Consider the following 23,045-nt stretch of genomic DNA (forward strand, 5'->3'; position numbering starts at 1 on the left):
TGAGCAAAAAAGTAGTGATTGATTGCCTTATGTGAGTGGGCTTGGGTAGGCAGGACTGGCAATAAAAAATCAGCCCTACAACCATGCTGCACACAAGTCTATTGTATTTATTATTATTACTATTACTATAATTATTATTATTGATGTCATTATTGCTATTGTTATTATCATTTTCACATGAGAGATGCTTTAAGACCAGGATTTAACATAGCAGCAGGAGAAAGCCTCCTCCACACACCTCCTGCACATCAAACCATTTCACTATCTGCCTTGGCCAGTTTCTATGGAGGATGTTATTGCTCTTAAACCTTAAGTGAGCAGAAACCAAGGAGACCAAGCAGAGTCCCTGAATGCAGTCCCTAAATGCACATAATGCTATCGAAATGTTAAGATTTTCCTGAGGTACTCCTGGACTAAAATAACAGACCTGGACCCTTCCTAACTCTATCCAAACATTTGAAAATCTGCAGATTTTCAAAATTAATGGCTCAGACCTATGTTATTTGTGAGAAGTAAATATGATGTGGAGAGAGTATCCCTTCTGATACCAAAAAAGCCTCACCAAAACTCACTTCCCAGAGACCTAATGAAAGCAAAAGCAGCCCTCCAATGTTGCCTTCAGCTATTGCCCCAATATCACTCTCTTCTGAGAGTTTAAATTACTCCTCAGGGAATACCTTAAAATAATCTTAGTTTGGGGGAATTTTCTCCTTGTACTGGCAATGAAAGAATATTGTCCCTCTATTCTTAAAAGAAAAGAAAAAAAAATTACATTTGGACATGGCACAGCAGGTGTGCAGAGAACATTTTGGCAGAGCTATTGAAATCTCACTGATTTTTTGACACCACCTAGGTCAAGGTGTTTGTTGGGATGGTTGGCAGTCGAACAGTGTGAAGTTCATCTAAGAGAGTTTGTCCTCCAACTTTAAGCTCTTGATCTTGCAGTCGTATTGCCATCAGTAGGAATGTGCTTGAGGGAGGATTGATATAATTTCTGCAGCAGCGACAAAAAAATGAAAGCAAATCTGCAAGTGGAAAAAAATCTTGAAAAATTTCATTTAAATTTCACAGGAAATCAACTGTGAAATTAGGAAGTCAATTCCTCATAAGTTAGTGTAGTTTTGTGAAACTATTAGCTAAATTGGTTACATCGGATGATGACTTGGTTCCAAGATTTTAGCTCTACCAAGGTCCAACATAAGAAGCAACTACTGAGACAGATCTTTAGCTGCTGAAAAGAGGGAGAGCTCATTTGAGGAAGACAAGTGGATCCCAGCTGAGAGTTCAGCCCACAATATTTTCAGGAAAGCACTGAAGGCACCAACTGGCTGAAGTTATATTCTCATGATAATAGCTGTAATTAGACAGACTTCAGAACGGTCAATAAGATTATAGATTAATAGCATGCATCCATACTATTGCTATTGAACTTCTTTATCAGTCTTAAAGTGGGGATTGTTGCCATGAGTTGGTGCAGCTTCTCAGCACCTTCTGGAAACCAATTGATATATCAATCAAGCCAGGAAGCTGGTTCTCTGGAAAGAGCTGCCAAGAAAATGCTACTCAGTAACTCCAGTCCCAGCGGAGTTATGTCAGCTAGATGGATTTGATGAAGTCTGCAGTCCTTCTCCACATTAAGTTATAATTATAATGTGGATAATATTTAGGATCATTTCTATGAACGGTTCACAGGCCTTTTTCTCTGGATCTTTCAGATTTTCTTTTTTAATAAGTCTTGCAGGAGGTTGAAGCTGCAGGAACAAACATCTCACTTATGACCGTCCAAGAGCTAGCATGTAGGAGAAATAGTGGAAGAGGGAATACTCATGGGGACCAGCGTACTGACATCAAATAGCTCCACCAAGCTGGGGCGCAAAGACCTTCCTAATCCAAAGAAACCTCTCCAGCAAGGAGCGGGGATGTGTCCTGCTGAGCTGGGCCAAGTCCCTGGGGAAGGCACAGAGACCTGCTCCACCATCTGAACCTGGAGGCACACCTCATCCCGCAGCTCGCCTCTGGGAACTGCGCACTGCGATGCGTCACGCAGCTGGCACTGGCTATACATTGTTACATGAAGGCCCACATCAACCAGCATGCCCAGTCGGAGACGTTTCTCTGCACACTCATGCATTATGCATGGCTCCATCCCAGCCTACTTCAAATGCATCACCTTCCAGTGTGAAAGATGACTTGGGTGTGGAAGTCGGCTGCAATTCCCTAAAGCCACCTATGATAATATTTTGAATGAAGCATATGCCCAGCAGGAGTGAATTACTCTCCTGCTCCCCCGAGGGGCTGTATCATGATCTACCATTGACATAATCATGCTGTACCTGCAGGACGGATAGGTAAAACGCATTGCAATACTTCTAAACATATGTAGCAGCATCAATGCTTCACTGCAAGAAAAGTAACAGTATGTAGATTTAGTGGGGCAAGGCCAAAGCTTCACCAAGTGTCCCTGCAGCTTCTCAAGATCCCCACCCAATTTTACACCTACTACAATTACTATAACGGCAAACCAATGATACAGCTAGTTGCAGGCTTGACTGTTTATTAATAAAAACTTATGTTAACCTCAATGTTGTTTTTCCATAATTTCAGTAAAAATATGCTCTGTATTTACTGAGGTTTGTGTCTGCATCTGTCATGTTCACAGACATATTCCAGAGTTTTCAGAGAGGAACCATAATTCCATTGATAATGAAGTTGGAAAAATTATACAACTCCAGGTTTGCATGAAACTGACATTCTGGGTTGAGACAGAGACTACATGAATAATAGATATTAAAAGAATCAATGGATCAAGTCTTTAGTCTTCATTCTTCTGAATTTTAAATTTCTTCTATTTTATCTGGGACTGATCAAAGAATTTTGCTGACAGAAATAATATTCTATGACTATTTCATGTTTTCTGCAGGATCATTTTTGAATCATAAAGCACCACCCAAGAAAAAGATATGCAAATGATGTGGAAGTGAGGCAAGTGATTTATTTTAGCTGCGTTGATTTTTTCAGATCTGGGGTTTTTTTTTCAAATCAGCATGGGACATACTGTGTCATTTAATTTTCAGCAAATCTACCTCTTCGTTTCAAAAAGGAGAGCACAGAAGGAGAGAAAGACTACTATTATTATTAATTATTAATTAAACAATAGCAACATGCTCTTTGTTATTTCCCCCTTTTTTAATTTATGAAAGAATATTATTTTTTCTGATAAAGAGGGAAAATATTTACTTTGCCTCTAAATACAGGTGGTTCAGCAATCTGACTCAGCAAATTTATGTTTTTATAAGGATCAGCAAAATATTGAGCCTTTTTGGAAACAAACAAACAAAAACCCCCAACCCCACCTAACAAGGAAGTTTATCTGCAAAGCTCAGATGAAAAGACCCTGAAGTTTGGTTGTGGCTCTCCCATATCGGCTTAACGAATCAGGCAATCCTATAGAAAACCCTAGCCCTTGATTAAGGTATGGAAAGCCCAAGCTGCTGGAGGCTGGCATTTAACAGGTGCATCTGTTTACTTTCCAGCTACTCATCTTCCCTAAAAAAACCCCTCAGATCATAAATGCAATTAGGTGCTGAATTAAGATTGCAAAAATATCAAGCTCCCTAGAGACAAGTGTCTGTCTGAAAGATCTCCCCCTGCCCTCCCCTCCCCAAAAAACACTTTAGGAAGGTTTCCTGGCTTCTGTTACATTGAGCTGCATTTATGAAACTATGTCTGCAAGCATCCTGGACCCTTTAATGAGATGATGCTAGACCCTGTCGAGAGCATAAACATCATGTACTGTCTATTCAGCGTAAACGTGCACCTTAAAATTAAAAAATACATTCAAACAAAGCCTGCCCGAAGCAGACAGCAGCCTGCCCGGCAGGATCAGCCGCTAGCTTTTCTCCTTCTAATCTGCCTACCGAGCAGCGTCACAGAGACTGTCTTTTATCAAAACAAAGGCTGGATGCTGGCTGGGAAGTGTGAAGCCGACTAAAAATGGCTGAAAAGCTGTCCGAGGCGCCCGGGAAGGTAGCCAGCCCCACCCAGCGCCGACACTGACCCACTCAAAATAAGCTGAAAATAAGCCCAAAAGGGAGATGCTATTGTTCCCTTCGCCTACTCGGCAGCAAGGCAATATCATTGCAATATTTTGCCCCCGAATGGCTCAGCGGAGTGCTTGAAAGCACAACGAAGGGATTAATTTTTTTTTTTTTTAAAGCAATCCTACAGCAAAGTACAAAGTGGGTGGCAATGCCGCGGCCGCCTTGGTGCTATCATGCTTCTTGTCAAAGCTGCGTTTTCTTTGTGTCGACGCTAGGCTAAGCCCTCGCTATGGGTGTGTCCGTGGGCAGGATGCACCGAGGCACCCAACGCAACCGCCTCGAACCCTCGCGAGCCTGAGCAGGCAGAAATTCACCATCACCCAGCTTTCCTAAAGCCCGAAAGGTATGAAATCATGCCAGCGGCAGCCCGACCGAGTCAGGGATGAGAAATAATACCGCTAACAGCAAGGGCGGATGCTTTTGGAATGAGCTGTAAGGTGGGAAGGAAGGTCCTGTATCCTGGATGCTTTCAGGGTGAGGCAGCTGGAGATGGAAGAAATACATTCAAAGAACAGAATTAATGGCTTTTTATCTTTCTTTCTTAAATTACCCCCAAAGAAAAGCTTCACGGGGAGGGAGAGAAAACAGCATGCAAAGGCCCACAGGTGAACAATGCAAAAATGGATGGATCCTGCCTTTGCCTCCTCTGACATGCAGTCCTTCTAGCATGCAACACTAGAATAGATATAATACCCTGACATTTCCAGTTGCTCCAAAGACAGTCCATCTTGGTGGAATCGGCACTGGCTTGCATCTCGGAGAGCTGAGGAATTGCCGGTCCTTTCGTCGGAGGCACTGCGTTACCAGTCAGGCATTCCCAAGCATGGGTGGGTTAGCGGGTATCGCTCCCGTCTCCCCGCTCGGCTCCGGACTGATGCTGTAAGCAGCACAGGCGGAGGGGGGAGGGCATATTGTATGCGCTGCGGTCTCCACTGCAGCAAATCAGCAGTGTGATGTGGTTGCCCTAGGGAGCAGGCTCCTTTGAAAAGGGGATGCAGTCCCCTTTCAAATCAAAAGCTTGCGCTCGGCAGCTTAGCCTCCTGAGCCATTGAAATGGTTAAGGCAACCTGACGGCAAAGAAATAAAAACAAACTGGGTGTGGGTGGAGGGGGGTGAGGGGTGTGTGCAGTGTTTCCTATGTGGCTGTATGGTTGTGACTATTCATGTTCCAGAAATTTCTTGAGAGTGATGAAATCTGATGTTTTCTTCATTTTTTTGAGAGGGGGCAAATTTCCCCCTACCCCTCCAGGTTTTGATGCCCCACTCTCCTCTGCCCAGCTGGGTGAGGTCAGGGAGCAGGCAGGAGGAAACCAAGGGCAGGATCTGACCCCAACAGAGCAACCCCCATTTTGCTATTTTTTCAAAACTATTCCAGAAACAGGAGAAAATAGCAGAGTACCCACACCACCAGAGATCATCCATCTCCCCTTGCAGGCACGAGCACCCACAGGCACCAGGTGACTCACACGGCCCCCCAGCCCCTCATGCCAAGCCCTGCTACACTGGGATGCCCAGCACTGCAAGCTACACCCAGGTTAGGGTGTGCGGGGTATGAGCACTGCCTCCTCCCGCTGCTCAAAATGCTCCATAAACCAGGATTTGAGGTGCAAAGAGTGCAGGTATATGGGACAATTTGTGAAAAAACGTGTGCTCTCACTAGTAACTGCGAGCCCACTAATGGCTGAATTTTAACACTAGCGCCGACAGTCCTCCCCCAGGTAAAACACTGCCCTTGCCTCAGTTTCCCCATCAATAAACTAATATAAGTAGCCTTGCAGAGATGTCATAACTAAGCAATGGCCACACGGTATACTTGGTATATACTTGGAAAGAAAATGCTTTACATCCACCCAACCTATTTGTCTTTTCAGATTCTGGGGAGTGGGGTGGTTATTAATCACAAAGAAACTCCATGAAAAGTCACCCCGTTTCACTAAAGAGTGACCTGAGATACAGCATATCAGACTTGGTCCAGTCATCGTTGGCAGAACAATCCCAGCTGGGGACCTCTCTGCTCTGAGGTTGTATTTAATCTTTTAGATCCTGCTAGTTTATGAAATAATTTTACTTTAGCCATGTTATACTGAGTTTAGCTTTTTTATATGGAAAAACACCAGCATAGACACAGTGGGTCATGCACACATCAGCATGGAGAACAGAGTTTGAACCTCTCTGCTTTTTTGGCTCCAAAACCAAACAGTCTTTAATGCCTGAGTTAACAGAGATCTCCTCCAACTGGCAGTAGTAGGTCACTTATCCTTCCCTCAGGTAACTCATCTCATAGAAGAAAGCCAAAATTTAAGGAGAGAATCACCACAGTGTGATCTTAACCTTTACCTAGGAAACTCTGCTGGGATTACGGAAGCCAACAGCTATTGTTCATGTTCAAACCTGTCTTTGAAATCCCCCAAAAGACTTGCTCTAGGCTTGAATCCAGCATCTTCAGTCCCCTAACAGGGAAATAATTAACTAATTGGTGCAGAACTGGCTTCAGTTGTCCTTGCATATAGTAAGATTAAATTATCTACAAACAATGTAACAAGTCATGATTTTGTGTTCTTCCTGGCTTTGTAAAAAAAAGGAAGAAACAGGTTGGCAAGGGATGTTTTCTCAGCATGAACTGATTGGTTTAGACTCTTTGCAAGAGCAGAAAATATCCCTATTGATACGTTTTGCCCTGCACACTCTTTGCAGCTCTGCGATGGGTTCCCAGCACCAGTCCTGAATACGAGGTATTTATAAGTGGTGTATATAAAACAGAGCCGTCATTCACATGAAACTCCTAAATCCTGGAGTCCTTGAAAAAGAGCCAAAGAGACCGTAAACTTAGTCCATCAGTGAAACGCATGGCTATTGGGCATGTACCACCAGCAACACAGCAGTGAGAAGACACAAAATCTCTGCTTAGTCTCACTGTAACCCACATTTCTCAGTCAGGTATAAAAGACAAATTCCCTTTGGACAGAATAGTGGTCCGTGTAGATTTAACATCCCAGTGTTGTATGAAACAGTGATGATTTCGCCTTTCCTTCATTGTTGGTAGGGATTTTTCTTGCCCCAGACTTCAGGTCTCCATCTCCTTCCCCAGGCTACCAAAATGAACGATACCATCAGGTTTTCAGCTTAAATTCTTAATTCCCTTTGGAAAAGCATCTCTTCAGACCTGGCCCATGTGATTGGACTGTCCCACACTACTTCCAGAGCTATTCATGGGCACCAGAACCCATCACTTTACCACCAATAACAAGAACAATGCATTTGTGTCAGAAACAGAACTAAACTGGAACTGTGAGATGAACATACTTAGAAAATGTGAATGGGCTAAGAAGGTCTTCCAGCGTGCATTCGTGTATCCCAGGAGCTGAGTCAGGTGAGAGACAGAGGCAACGCCTGGCATTAACACTGTATGTGTGTCTACATAGCCTTGCACAAAAAGTTTAACAAAATCCCAGTCAGCACCGGGTGGATCTAGGACTAAAATGGCAATTAATAAAAAATGCATTTCTACAATGAGAATTTAAATTATGCATTCAGTAAATAGTGAGCCAGAATTAGGACTAAGCAGTTGGCCATCAATAGGCTGAGCGTGAAAATACTTCTTTGCAACAGAACTAAACCAGGACCACCAGCTAAACATTTACTGAGCAGACTGGAAGGCACAAATAAGTACAGCACTGCCTGGATCTTAAAAGGGTGAGACACACATAGGTCAGAGATCTTGGCATCAACCACAGGATACTGCAGTGCTGGAAGACAGTTTTCCTGTGATCATGAATAGAAGCAGGATTAAAAGCAGTAAGTGGAATTTGCTCCCCTTCCCTTCAGAGCACCATCCATGGGAAGCCTCCTTCTGCCACAGGATGTTACTGAAATGATTACAGACCTTAAGATGTTTTAGTGAGGTCACCTAAAGCTTAATGTTGATGGCACAGCCACAAGCCAACTGGGCTCATCGGTATTTGCCTGTTAAGTAGTTCTGCTGGAGATAATGACCCATGTATGTAGGATATGTGAGGTAAGGACTCAGTAAAATAAAGTTACCTGGTTGCTTTCAGCCCATCCTAACCTCCCATTGAGGGAAACCTCTGGCCAAATTAACACATGAGTAGGGTATTGCTCTCTGCCTCGTTTCTTTCCATGCCTCCAACCCCAGCAGGGATTTCTGGATGAGGTGCAGACTGCAGCTCAGCAAAGGACACAGGCACCCTGCCATGGTGTGTGGGCCACCAGGGTCGTGCTGCTTACAGGGACACAACAAGCCCCACATCAGGACTAGCTCTCCAGCCCTACCTTGCTTCCCTACGAAGGTCCTCCCACTTCCATGGTGACCCAGGCTGCCTGTGCACCGCTGATGAACTCTGATGAGGTCAGAGTTAGCAACATTTAAGGCTTTTTAGGTAAATATACTTGAATTGGTATAACAGTCCATAAGAGCTCAGAAGTACTTGCTGTTCTACCACGGGAAGGATCACACATGGCCCTCAAATTCACAGCTGTCCCTTAACAATCCTGCTGGAGGGCAGGGTGGAAATCAGCATTGGTTTCAAAGAATATTTAATGATAACAAATTCAAAGATAGAGCTGAAACCGTCGCCAGTTCTGCTCTAAGTGCAGTGACTTTGAAGACACTTCGGACTGATTATGTTTTTCAGAACAGCACTCTGCATCACTCCGCGCCAACACATCATGGGACACATTGAGGGCAGCGCCAGATCTGCAACGTGGTGCTGTAAGATCCTGACATTTAGCACTTTAGGAGAACAATAGCATTAAGGGAGATCATTGGGTTTTTCTTCTAAGCTAATTTGTTCTTAGCATTAGCAACAAAAATAGAGGGGATGCTATTTTAAAAGTTGCATTAATACGTCTCGAAGCTCTAAAGAGCAACGGGGAATATTTTCCTGAGTACTCCAAGCCAAGGGCAGCCAGCAATTACATTTTCGTGAGGAGGCTGTCAATAGCAGAGGGATGGGCCAGATCCTGGCTCTGCTCTCATCCTTCTGCTCTCATCCTTCCCACTGTCTCGCACTCATTCTTGCACAACACGTTTTCTGGGCTACAGAATCACTCAGAGGCAGCTCAGGTGAAAAGGCCATGAGCTGGGAGATGCTGAAGGCTATTTCAGGTCCATCACTATTCACAGTCTAGGTCGTACCTAGACAGCTCTGTCCTTGCTGTCTTTTGCCCTGGGTCTTTGGTATTTTCTCGTAGGAGATTAATTACTTTTTTCCTCAGGTCTTTAGACCACAAAAGAAATCAATAAGCTGGTAAAAAAGACAATATGGTCTTAAACTGGTGCAGTTTAAGTCTGGAGCCGAATACTTGTAGCAGAAGAAACCTCTTGGCCCGGCATTTCACATAATGTTCCAGCTTCCCTGAGATTTCTTTTAGAAGTCTTGAAATGCATAGGTTTATGAGGGTTCTTAAAAATCATCAGTCAAAATATTTACATTGTTCGCAGGGACAAGAAGTGTGTTTTCAGATGTGTTGCTAAGCTTCTGCTCTGCTGCCTCTGTTTCACTTTCTGCTCAGCAGATCTGTTTTTCATGCCCATTTTTGCTCAAAGACTGAGATTATCGTAAGGTCTTCAGCAACAACCATGTGACATGAGTCAAATGAGTGGGCGAAAGAATCAGGTGAGCATACTTTGCACTTGCTTCCCTCCCTGGGAATGAGGTGGCCTTTCTTTGAATCCTAGTAAATGAGCTATTTTGGGGAAAGTCCTTAAATTTGGCGCTATTGATAAGAAACAATTTTCCGTTTTGGTTTTTGAACGACTGATGTGCAGTCCCTCAGCAAACCTGGCAGAGATCCTCTTCACCGGCCATCCCAGAGGTGGCTGGCCCTTCTGCAGTGCCATTTGAGCTCACTGACTACTGCAAGCAACAGCACATCTAGCACAGAAGAATCAGTTTTGATTTACTCCTGGCTCTTTAGCAGTGGATAATTTCTCTTGGTTCTTTAATGTTATTTTTGAACTATAAGGATCATAGAAATGAAGGCTCTATTCCTGCCATTGACCTAGAAAAGTCTTTTGATTCTTTCCAGTGGGACTACTTTTTTCAGTTGCTGGGAACCTTAAAATTGGGTGTTTCTCTCCTTTGGGGGAGGTAGTTGGTACATCTTCATTCCTCCTTTAAGATTTGATCAGTAAAGCTGATAAAACCCTAAAACTCTGGCTGACCATGATGGCATTCCCCCATTAGAGCAGGCTCTTATGGCGCATGCAGCCTACCCCCATTTTCAAGCCTGCTGCTTTTAAGCCTGTGCTGCTAAATTTGTCTCCCTTACAGCATTGCTGGTGCTGCAGCTGGCATTATTAATTCCATTTCATTAGCTGATCTTCCTAATGGACTGGAAGACAAAAGAGAAGACAGTCCTGAGACCACAGCATGGCTGGGCCTCAGGAGAGCTATGTTCAGTCCTCGCGTCTGCCACTGGCGTCCTACGTGACCTTGGGAATCATCTCGCTTAGGTCTCTGGGTCTACTGGGTCTATTTAAATTTGGGGAATCATCTGCTTTTTAAGCTTTATTTCTGTAGTACCCAGCACAACATCTGCTGCTCTAGCAAAGGAGCCTCATGCATTTTTGCAACACAAGTTGCAGGCAGGTGTTACTGGTTGTCATTCTTGGACCAATGGACATCAAGCAAGATTGTAAAGATGAATTAGGATTGCATTGCTCTTGGAAATGATGAAATCCTGCCTGGTGCTGGGCAAGGATGCTGGGGGACAGAGGAGCCTCCTCTTTGGCCAAGGATGCCCAGAAGAGATGAAGAAGACACACTTTTAGCAAATTCTTGAAGCAAGGTCTGGCGGCCAGTGCCTGAGCTGGGGAAACGAGGCCTGGACTTTGCCACATGGGTGTGCCAGAAGCCACCAGGGACCATGTCCCTGCCAGGGCAAGGTCCGGTGCTGGGGGCGGAGGAGGTGACCCCAGAGCAGCTCATCTCACTGGCTCTCGCCCTGCACTGCTGGCACCCTGCAGGGCAGGCACAGACCCTCCAAGCTGCTTGGCTGGGAGGAGGAGGCAGTAAGAGGCAGAAAGAAGAGCGTGAGCAGGGACCACACCAGTACAAGTGTGCAGGCACGTGGCACAGTGGTGCACAGAGCGAGGCGTGCCCCAGGCAGGCAGCCCTGCTGCAAGCCCAGGCAAAGTGCCACACCAACGCAGCTCTGCCACACAGCAGCACTAGCCAGGTCCTGCCAGTCAAGTCCTGCCCTTTGCTTCTCCGCACATGCCAGGCTGAGGCAGCTCCAGTGCAGCCCCCAGGAAAGATGTGCCCACAGAAATACCCGAAGCCTTGCTTCCAGCTTACAGGGACTGCCCCTCACTCCTGACCTACTAGGATCAGGCCCAAGTTTTGAAGCTCCAGGTGCCGATTCAGGGGCTGGGATGCTCTGTCCAAGTGCAAAATGCAACTACAAATTGTGCAAATGTGACTGCAAATTAAATCAACAGCCTGCAGGCAGAGGCTCAGGAAACTGGGGTTTCATTTGCAGCAGTGCCACAATCCCTTAATTCAGGTTGGAATTCTCACAAGCAGCTAGGGGTGCTTGCAAATGAGTTGTGGTTTGCAACGTTTCTGCTGGCTCCTCTGCTCCTGTACCCAGTGCTCCTCCTGCCGGCCCAAACCAGGCAGGTCGGAGAAGGTGCAGAATGACTTAGTGCAGACCAAGCCCCTTTCTCCAGCCCCTGTTCCCAAAAATAAGTCATTTTCTTTGGGGAAGGGAGTCACCCAGGAGGCCCTTAGCTTCTCGCCCCTCTGCACTGTGCTGGAGAGCTGCTTCGAGCATCTCAGCATGGACATCTTTGCGTCCCCCGCCACTGCCCCCACCCCACTGTGTGGGGAGGCCAGGACGATAAATGCATCAGTGGCGGAGGTGTGCGGATGCTGTGGCCATGCACGGACCAGCTGGACCGACACACAATTGTCATGGCAACCCCAGGTTTCCCTGGAAAACAGGAACAGATCACTAATACACTGCTGGATGCAATAGCCACAACCTCCTGCTCCGTGGATGCGAGACACCTGGGTACCAAAATGCTTTCCGCAAAGGGAGGGATGACGCTCGCCGAGCCACAGCTCTAGATCATACTTGGCCTGGGAAGTCAGCTGGTAATATGGAAAAATCTTGGCCAAGGTTGCAGAGGAAGAGGGGACAGGTCGGGCAGGGGCAGGTTAGAAAGCAGCCACTCCTGTCCTGAGCAAATGCAACCCTACAGCACTTGCAAAGGCGATGGAGGAGGCAGAGAGTGTGGCTGCTTATTGCAGCAATGCTAGCAGTGCTGCATGGCACAAAGGACTAATGAATGAGGATTGCGTTAGTACTGTCCAAGGAAAAAAAAAAAAAAAAGGAGAAATGAAGGACATACATAAAACACTGGTATGTAAGACAGGAATGTCAGTGCAAGGCTGTGGGAGGGGGAAAACAGAGAGAATATGAGCAGGGCTCTGGTGAGAGCCAATATGAGCACTGGCTAGAGGAACGCCTTGGACAGTGAAGCAGCACTCTGATTTTTAAATGTTATTATGGGCCTCTAGGGTAATTAGAAGAATTAGATCAGGAAATGATGTGCCAGAAGTGTTGCCTGGAAAGTGGTCAGACTTGTGTTTGCTGGGGAAATGAGCAGGGAAAATGGTTTTGTGGGGCATTTTAGGACATTGGCTGGAAGAAGAGCTACACAGAAAAGCAGTGATGGTTTGAATATTGGAGGGGCTGACCCTGCCCCGCCACATCCCCTCACATGGGGCAGAGGGGAGAGGAAAGGATGGATCACATGTATATATCTTATGGAAGATACCATAAGCAAGGTCAAGCAAGCTTCCAGCATCAAATCAGCAAAATATGCAATGAAAATCCACACCCTGGAGCCAGCTCATTAGGAACTTAACATCAGTCATTCCTGAAACTAGGTGTCTTATGCATACAGGTGCAAAATGAGGAAAAAGAGAAGACAAAAATGCAGAACCCAGATAAACCCATTGAATTTGTGGAAATGGGTTTCTCTCTGAAAAACAGACTCCATCTCTGAGTACTTGAATAACACGTATCCTCGCTCCCCCTCTCTGCACACAATGAGAAAGTCCTGATTTGGATGCTGATGTCGAGTATCTGAGAAAAGACAACTTAATTTCCCGTTCTCAGGGCCAAAGGATCAAAGATAGATCGGCAAAACTGTTTCACATTTAGAAAACCAAACTAAAAGGCCTAAGGAATTCAGATTTCCCTGACAATACTGTTAAACACCATAAGCCCCATTTTCCTGATTGCTTCTGCAAAGGAATGATAGCCCTCTACTCTGGGATGAGCATGAATATATAATAGGAGGTATAGAGTGAATTTGAATATATATATGTAAAATGGAATTATTTTGCCATCTTTATCAATTAATAAACAGCATGGAAGTTCACTGGACAAAACTGAACAAGGGAAAATGTTTTCCTGATATCACAGTACATTTAACCACTCTGCTTCAATAACAGAGAGCACGTGGATATGGTAGAAGCAGCAGCAATTTCAGAGTAACAGGGTAGGTTTGCGGAGATACAGATATAGCTGTTATCCCAGAGCACCGCACATGAACAATGCGAGATGGAAGGACAGCATACTACTTTTTCTGCATGAATAATGAATTCCCTTGCAACAGGTTTGGCTTTCGCAGAAATTGGGGAATTCCAAAGAGAATAGTAAAATAGGTCTGGGCGAGCATTGCAAAAGGTCCGCTGGGATTTCTGAGTTGCTTTCCCCAAGTGTTTCACTCCTTGCAAACATTTAAGTACATGGGGCTTTGCTGAAACTCCCCGGCTCAGACAGGTACCACCAAATACCGCTTTGTACTGTATCAGATACCTCATTCTTAATACCATCCAGGGACCAAAAGTACGATATCCCTGTGTCCTATCTAAGGCTCTTGCATTTCATATGCCAGATACTTAAAATTAATTTCTTGCAAATGAATCAGAGATAGAACATAATGGCATAACATTAATTTTAAATTATGATAAATTCAAGAAAACCACAATCTTTGTATATGCAAACAAAACAAACCTAAACCCCAAGCCCAAATGCCATATTTTGTTTTGGATGAATCTCATCTTTCACAGGTACAGTAGATGTGATGAGCTGTTGCTGAATGCCAGGCAGGTCTCCGAGTCCTGCTGGTCCTCAGCAACTTCAGGTTCGGGCTTTGGAAACATCAACCTGTGAGTACCCCAAGCTTGAAGCTGAGAGACACCAGCCCTCTAGATTAGGATGTCTAGTACCAGCAGCCAGAAGAGAAGGGATTGTACTTCATTTTGGAAGAAGCAGCTCTTACCTTTTCCAAAACACTTGCTTTTTAACTGTGCTTTTTTTTCTCCTATTTTTTTTCCCAGGTTGCCTGACATGTAAAGCGATCAAAGTTTCCTGTGAACCACAGCTTCTAAATTTCAGATAAATATAGCCATGCTGCTCTGCATTTGTTTGTTTTCCTCAGGTTGCAGTCGAGACCTACTTATTTTGGAGCAGGGAGAGCTGCTGCTTGTCACCACGTGCTTCAGCAACCAGGGAGGAGCACAGCCCTGCGCGCAGGGTGCAGCTCCGCACTGCTCGCAACACAGGGTCCAATCCTGCTCTGGCAACTTGGAGCACACTAACCAGCAGCCCTCGTGCTGGCTCAAGGAGCCAGAGCAACCCTGGAGCAGGCAGAAAGCAAAAGGAGGCATGATGCGTGGAGACAGGCTGCTTACAGGGGTGCACGGAAGGGATGATGGAGGTGGCTGTGGCTAAGCGTATGTGACATGCCCAGCCCACGCTGACACGCAGGGGGACAACCCTGAGCCCTTCGAGACACAGTGAAGCTCTGTGGGCTCCGGGGTACGGATGAAACCACATGCAAGGGCAGCAAGGTCCTGGTCCCCCTTCCCTCACCCACCCACCCACCCACACCTACTCAGCCCAGTACAATTTATTTTGGCCTCCCCATTAACTGGGAAGTAAACGTAGCAATCGCTTTGCACATTTGAAGTGTCAGAACCCTTTGGCACATTTCCCTGAAGCTAAATAATTAATGAAGGGCTCTGATTAGCGTTAAACTTGTGGAATCATCAGACAGCGCAGAGTGACATTTATTTTTACCTCTTGATGCCTGAGACAAGGCTTTGTTGAGAGGCCAAGGATGGATGGGCTTCCCGGCTGCCGAAATGGGAGGCTGTCCTGCAGCCGAAAGGGCTCAGCTTAGGGTTTGTTTTGGAAAAGAAGGTTTCTGCCCTGCTTTGTGGTTAGGCTGCCACAGGCAGAAGCAGACTTCAACATTTGAATGCTTTGCAAGTGATGGATAAAATACACTTCTTTGCCATGCAGGAAAGACATCCTACATAAGTATACCCAGCAACTCGTTAAAGGCACCACATCTAAGAGGCTTTTTTCCCCTCTGTGTAACAAACATTGTCACGAAGGGAAACATTGCCATCAAGGATGAGGAGAAGGCTGAGGTACTTAATGCCTTGTTTGCCTCAGTCTTTAATAGTCAGACTGGTCATCCTCGGGGTTTTCAGGCCCCTGAGCTGGAAGATGGAGATAGGATGCAGAATGAAGCCCCAGTTGTCGAAGAGATGGCAGTCACCGACCTGCTCCTCCACCTGGATGCTCAAAAGTCCATGGGGCCAGACGGGATCCACCCAAGGATACTGAGGGAGCTGGCAGAGGAGCTGGCCAAGCCACTCTCCATCATTTATCAGTGGTTCCAGTCAACCGGGGAGGTCCCAGATGACTGCAAGTTAGCAACTGTGATGCCCCTCTACAAGGAGGGTCGGAAGGAGGATCCAGGGAACTACAGGCCTGTCAGCCTGACCTCGGTGCCGGGAAAGGTCATGGAGCAGATCATCTTGAGTGCCATTACACGGCACGTGTGGGACAACCGGGGGATAAGGCTCAGCCAGAATGGGTTTATGAAGGGGAGGTCCTGCTTCACTAACCTGGTCTCCTTCTATGACAAGGTGACCCGCTTAGTGGATGAGGGGAAGGCTGTGGATGTTGTCTACTTGGGCTTTAGTAAGGCCTTTGACACTGTCTCCCACAGCATTCTCCTGGAGAAGCTGGCTGCTCACAGCTTGGATAAGTGCACTCTGCTCTGGGTTAAAAACCAGCTGGACGGCCGAGCCCAGAGAGTGGTGAATGGAGTCAAATCCAGCTGGTCACGAGTAGTGCTCCCCAGGGCTCAGTGTTGGGGCCGGTCCTGTTCAATATCTTCATTGACGATCTGGATGAGGGGATCGAGGGCACCCTCAGTAAGTTTGCAGGCAACACCAAGTTGGGCGGAAGTGTCGATCTGCTGGAGGGTAGGAAGGCCCTACAGAGGGACCTGGACAGGCTGGATCGATGGGCCGGGGCCAATTGTGTGAGGGTCAACAAGGCTCAGGGCCGGGTCCTGCACTTGGGTCACAACAACCCCATGCAAGGCTACAGGCTGGGGGAGGAGTGGCTGGAGAGCTGCCTGGCAGAAAAGGACCTGGGGGTGTTGGTTGACAGCTGCCTGAACATGAGCCAGCAGTGTGCCCAGGTGGTCAAGAGGGCCAATGGCATCATGGCTTGTATCAGAAATAGTGTGGCCAGCAGGACTAGGGCAGTGATCATCCCCCTGTACTGGGCACTGGTGAGGCCGCACCTCGAGTGCTGTGTTCAGGTTTGGGCCCCTCACTACAAGAAGGACATGGAGGTGCTGGAGCGTGTCCAAAGAAGGGCAACGAAGCTGGGGAAGGGTCTGGAGCACAAGTCTTATGAGGAGCAGCTGAGGGAGCTGGAGTTGTTTAGCCTGGAGAAGAGGAGGCTGAGGGGAGACCTTATTGCTCTCTACAGCTACCTGAAAGGAGGCTGTAGCGAGGTGGGGGTCGGTCTCTTCTCCCAAGTAACAAGCGATAGGACGAGAGGAAACGGCCTCAAGCTGCGCCAGGGGAGGTTTAGGTTGGATATTAGGAAAAACTTCTTCACTGAAAGGGTAGTCAGGCCCTGGCACAGGCTGCCCAGGGAAGTGGTTGAGTTCCCATCCCTGGAGGTATTCAAAAGCCGGGTAGACAAGGTGTTTGAGGACATGGTTTAGTGGTGGACTTGGCAGTGCTGGGTTAATGGTTGGACTTGATGATCTTAAGGGTCTTTTCCAACCTTAACGATTCTGTGATTCTATGATTCTATGAAAGAAGGGTCAGCTAGAAGATACTGGGTGTGCAGCTGCCAGGGGTCAGTGTCAGCTCCTGCACACCAGCCCACTGCAGCAGGACATGGGCTCCCGCAGCAGGATCAGGCCCCGTGGAGTCACGCCTGCAGCAGCAGGTTCCCAGCTTGGCCTCCAGCGGCAGAGAATGCTGGTGTCCCTGCTGGGTAAGAGCCCTTCCAGTGAGAGACTGCTGCACCAGAGCTGCGGGTGGAGCTGGTGGCTGTCACTTAAGGTCCATTTTCTCCTAAAAGCTTTTTATTTCTGAATGATTCCCCGTGCAAAACATGCCACCCACCCAGAAAGCTGTCTTGAGCCCTGCCTGTGCCATGCAGGTTTGTGTAAGTCCCCGCCCTTTCCCAAGCCCTCCCTCGTTTTGCCCTCAAACTGCAAATAATCTGGTTTTTACCATGACCCAGGGAGGAGAGAGGCTGCCCAGTGGACACATGGAGCTATTACATGAGAAAACTGGGTATCTTTGGGGTCCCGAAGTGCAGAGGAGGGTTCTTCAGCTCTCCAGGGAGATGAAGGTAAAGCAAAGGGATTACATTAAAGCTGAACTCTCCTGACCCAAAATGCCACTGCCATAATGACATCAGCTCCAAAACCCACTGTCCCTGCCCTGCCTCATGCATTTCACCCCTGAGCAGCAAAGGGGCATGTTCACGTGCTGAGGGAGGATGCTTTCAACCCCCGCGGCAACACCAGTCAGGCACCTTGAAAAGCTGCCTCTCCCTAAAGGGATTTCCTCCTCACCCAGAGTTTTGTACAAACGGGAGGTAAAGGACTCCTTGCAAGGAAAAGCAAATATTTTGGAAATCATGTACTTTAAGTCTATGCCTGGTTTTTCTTCATCCAACACATGTTTCCATGGAAGCAGAGGAGGGAGCGGGCAGCCTGTGGCTGCAAATCACAGCTATCTCACTGCCTGCTCCAGAGTCTGAAGAGACAAATGGATCATTAAAAATAAAACAAAACTGAAATTTAAAAAATCCATTTTGATGGTAGATAGCTGATATTTAGTGCTGCAATGGTGTTTTTAGGGACCAGGGTCCAAGCACATCACAGATGAATGAAACCAAACTTGGGCTCGTTCTCAGAGGAAACAGAGTATGCGCTGAATAAAATGATTTTTGTTCTTTTGTTGATCACATTGGTGTAGTGATTGTGTGAGCACAGAGAATGTCAGCGCAGCACACAAAGGGAGTTATATAAACAGATTAAAAAGATGTTTTCAGCATGGTTTGGAGAAGTGTGTTGCAGACAGAGACAAAACCAAGAATGGTTTAGGAAATAAGGATTGTTTAGAAAAATGGAAGGTTTATCTGTTGATCGAAACCTTGTTCTGATCTCAAGAATGAGTCTCTGAAGTCAGTCTGTCTGTCAGTCAGTCACTCTTATCAACGTGTCCTTTGAGCAGAAACTTATTTTTTACTATAACCACAAAGGTTTCCTGGCCTTAAACTAGCATCTTGAAGGCATCACCACATTCAAACAAAACATGCAGCTCCTAACAGCTTGCAAGCATGTTGCAAATACATCTTGCTGCTGAGCCAGGCACGTTTCACTGGGAGTAATTACCATATATCCTCAGGTAAGGGCTGCCTCTTACCCAAAATGTTGCACTCGACGACTTGAACGCAGCCACTCCACGCAGCTGCTCTCAAGCGAGTGAGCTGGATCTACCCGGTCGCCTTGCACCGGCTCCCAGCAAGGTAGCAGGGCTGATATATGTGCAGCCATTACATGAGCAAATGCAAAATGTCCTTCCTGCATTTACCCCCCTCAGAAAAATATATGTCTGTTTTACAGCCACCTGCCTTGTCCCAAAAGGCAGCAGAATTTCTCACCAGTGGATTTTTTTTTTTCTTTCTTGACTACTGGGCAAGAAAAATTAGTCACACTTACAAAAACTGCCCATTAGAAAATATCGTTGCAGACTCTAGTGAGTTAAAAATCCTGAGTTTTTAACGCTTGTGAGATTTCCTCCCCACAGCTCTGTGTAATGGATTTGGAGCTGTTCTCTATAGCTGCCTGAACACTGAATTTCTGAATACTGTGATCAATACCATATTGAATACCAATACCTATGATCTAATGACAGCTCTGTGTGCATCTATTACTTAAGTTTAGTAGATAGCTTTTAGGGGGAGAACAGCAAAAATTGAAAGAATGGGTCAAATCAACTTGATTTTGTTAGATACTACATCTGAGCAGGGAAATATGTGAGATGAAGATAAATCTACTGGGGAAAATGAAGGGACTTAGCTTGGACCAGGACTGACCCTGTTTCCAGAGCCTGCAAAGGTCCCAGACAACTCTATACCAGCAAATCCCAATGAGCAAATGGCAGTATCACCAAAGGTATCATTCTTGCCTTTTCCAGCCTGGGGAATTTATTGCTAAAAGGGGGGTTCAAGCCAGCTGACCCAGACAGGGCAGGGCCCTGCGAACACCTTTATACACAGGCTGGAGGCAAAGTCTGCAGTGGTGCCAAGTACCAGCATCCCAGCAGGACCTGCAGGGAGTAGGGAAGCACTGCTTTGGTTTTCATCTCTGGTTAGTGCTTGCTTGCTTTCTTCATCCTACCAACAGGACTTGCCTGGTGGAACTGGTTGGTACCATGAACTGTGATAATCCAGGATTTCTTCCTTTTTTAAATATATTGACATCAAATCATAATAGTGATTTGTGGCTTGTTCCTACCTATGCCATTGATGAGCAAACCACTGAGTGTCCACTGGGCCCAATGGCCTGAAGGTGAAAGGCTCCTGTATCCCATTCCCAACCCTGAGCCCATGAGGACAAGGCTCTGCAAGTTTTACAAACATGTAACTCAGCAAAGGAAGAACAGTGCACCTAAATTCTTGGACCAAATAGGAATGAACTGGAAGGTGAGCAGAAAACTAGTGCAGATGAGTCTGGAGGATATCAGAAAAGCATTTGCCTCTAGACAGTGTGGGATATTGATCCGCAGAGTCGCATAGCAGCATGCGCTGGACAGGAAGCATCCCAAATGCATCAGAAATTGGCTGAGGGAAAGGGAGAAAGCTGTCAATAAAATCAAGCAGTGTGGCCAAGAGAGGAGGAAGGAGGAGGCTAGCAGGGCAGCTAGTGCTGGAGCCATGGGTGTTTACCTTGTGCTGTGTATCAGTGACCTTGAGAGTGATGCCATTATCTAATGATGCCAAATTGTAGGAGGCACAGAACAAATTAATTACAAACGGGAGATTAGGCTTACGGTCTGATAAGCAGCTCACGGAGTTCAATGAAGAGAAGTTTTAATGAGATTAAGTGACAAAGCTATCGCTTAGAAGGAAGCATTAAAAAGACTACAGACAAGGAGAAAGAACTGGGGGCGAAGGCAGAGAACTATTAAAACCATCTGTGTTATTAAAAGAAGAGTAAACAAGGCCTGTGCCTCTCAGGGAGAAACGGAGATGACAGTAAGGCGTGCTGGCACTGCTGGTGGGAACTCTTCCCTTGAATGTATTGTACACAGCGTCTGAGTCAGGCTCGGGGGGATATCGATGGAGCACAGCAAGGGAAACCCAGAGCACATCTGGGACCAACACAAGGAGAGAAGCACTGGCTGGCTTGGTATGAATTAGTGCAAGGAAGAGGCCTGAGGGGAAGTCCAGGAGGCCTGGTGTTACTGGAGGACAGCAATGGGTTGGAGCTGGACTTGATGGAGACAACTTTTGCCATGGCCCACTTCCAGAGCAAATACAGCAGGGTATTGGACAGTAGCAACCAAGGAAAGAAGCAGGCTAGCAGCTAATAGTTCAGGCCAAGAAGGGCAGCTCTTAAATAATAGCTACTGCTAATGATGAATAATTAAAGCAGACCATTTGGTCCTCTGGCCCTTACGTAGTTCCGTTCCTCTAATGTACAGCAGAAGCATCATTTACAGTACACAACAGGAGGAATCACGTGCTTGCATGGACTGGCTGTGCTGCTTCCCACTGCATCCTTCTCCACAAGCTGTATTTAAAGCTGAGTGCAAATATAACGGGAATGGGAGCAGCTTCGAATCAGACTGATGAGGGGCCCGGGGCGTAAAGGCAGCCCTATCTTACCATGCAGCAAGCAGCCTGGCAGCTCTGTGCAGGGGGAGGGATTGGAGATAACGTCCCCTGTTCACGTTACCTACAAGTAATGGGCCAAAACAGTTCCTGAATAGGAGGAGAGACTCATCTCATCTTTCAGGGGAGGTGGTCAGACTTCTGTATGTCTGTTTTACAAAGCAAATATTAGACATGTTTCCTCATCTTTCCTCTTCATGATGGGACAGGTGCAGCTGGGGTACCTGGGGCTGACTGACATTGCCGGCCGGGCATGTAGTGACTCACCAGCAAAAGGGTTTACCAATTCTCCCTCCTCAAACGGATCCAGTTAGGGAAAAGTTTTGGGAACAAAGCAGAGCAGACCCCAGCACTCTCGCTTGTCTCCCTTCTCCCTCGCCTTTCCACCCACCCGTCCACATGGAGGGTAACACCATGGCGAGAGGATGGGGGAACTGAAAAAGGAGCAGGCACCAGGCAAAGCAGGGCTGACCCTCAGGTGGAATTTCCTAGTCTCATGCATTAAATAATCCTCCTTAGACTGAAATTCAACCTGCAAACTCTCCAAGGAGAGGACCTTACTGCATGCTTGTATCTTGGCTAACCCAAGATCCTGATCTTGACTGGGTCGCCAGGCACTACAACTAAAATAAGATCTAAAACCAATAATCGACACAGAGCTTTCTCTTTCCTTATGAAATCGGGGAGCAATTTGTGCGTGTTAAGAAACACATCTAGCACTACAGCCTTTCAAAGTCATCTGCTGATGATCCCTGACTTCTCTTGCAATGCAGATTATCCAAATGTGGATCCCTGGGTGCTCTCTGATACACAATTCCAGTAAATATTTATATCCTCTCTCTTCCTATTTTGGTTTGAAATATGCTAAAAGAATGCACAGGGGGTACCTCAGCATTTTACAGACTCTTCACTTTGGTCAACAAAAGCGAACTCCTGCAGGAGTGACAGCCGAAAGCACGTTGCTTTCTCACCTTTCTGGAAAGAGTCAAGCCCCCACAGTTAAATCTCATTTTAAAAAGCTGCACAAAACCAAACTGTGTGGCAGAGCCTTCTTCAGTGATTTGATTTTTCAAATCTCTTTTCCCTTTGGTGGGGATTACCCAAGATAAGCTAAGAGACATGGACTCTCACCATTTCTTCAGGTCTGTTGCTGAGGAAGGGCGAACTGATCCTGGGAAAACACAAAGTTCAGTGGTTTAGGATGCACATGCTTTGTGCATGCTTCCTTGTTTGTCCTCGTTTTCCTGAGCCAGTGCTGATAAGGATGAGATGATAATTTGGTCCACATGCCTGGTCACACCTGGCTTGACCTAGATGTAAAATCCCAAGGAAACCCAAGTCTGGGCTGCGAGGGGGCTGTGAGTCCATCCAACGAGACCCTGTCCTGAGCGATGGCGACCAGGACCTCAAGACTTAGCAAAGCATGCCCCAGCAGGGACATCCTTAGAGACAGGTCAGCCACAAACCCCTACTGTAATGATTGTTTTGTGGCATTTGCTGGAGGTGGATGGGATGGTCTTACCCCCACATGTGAGTGGGGCTCTCCTCTAGTGGGGATGGCGTGGGGGCTTGCTTTGTTTTTGGCTCCAGGAACAGGAGGGAGCATTGGACTCTGCAGGAGCCCAAAGAAACCAAAGATTTGGTATTTTGATGCAGCTGAGCACAGCT

The 23,045-nt window shown here is 46.6% G+C and overlaps 1 protein-coding gene across 2 annotated transcripts in view; it reads right to left on the bottom strand.

Moving 5' to 3' along the window:
- The window catches only part of RTN1 (reticulon 1), a gene marked incomplete at its 5' end in the record, with an annotated part of 122,132 nt that overhangs the window by 12,148 nt on the left and 86,939 nt on the right, over window positions 1-23,045 (bottom strand). The window contains one exon of one of the 2 annotated variants that reach the window (XM_082318311.1): window positions 4,794-4,854. The exons of the other annotated variant lie outside the window; for it this stretch is intronic. Coding sequence (XP_082174437.1) covers window positions 4,794-4,854 — 61 coding nt within the window. Of the gene's footprint in view, window positions 1-4,793; window positions 4,855-23,045 lie in introns of those variants that run through there. 2 annotated transcript variants of the gene reach the window in all.

This window comes from Platalea leucorodia (assembly GCF_965183815.1).
Source record: "Platalea leucorodia genome assembly, chromosome: 7".
Taxonomy (NCBI): domain Eukaryota; kingdom Metazoa; phylum Chordata; class Aves; order Pelecaniformes; family Threskiornithidae; genus Platalea; species Platalea leucorodia.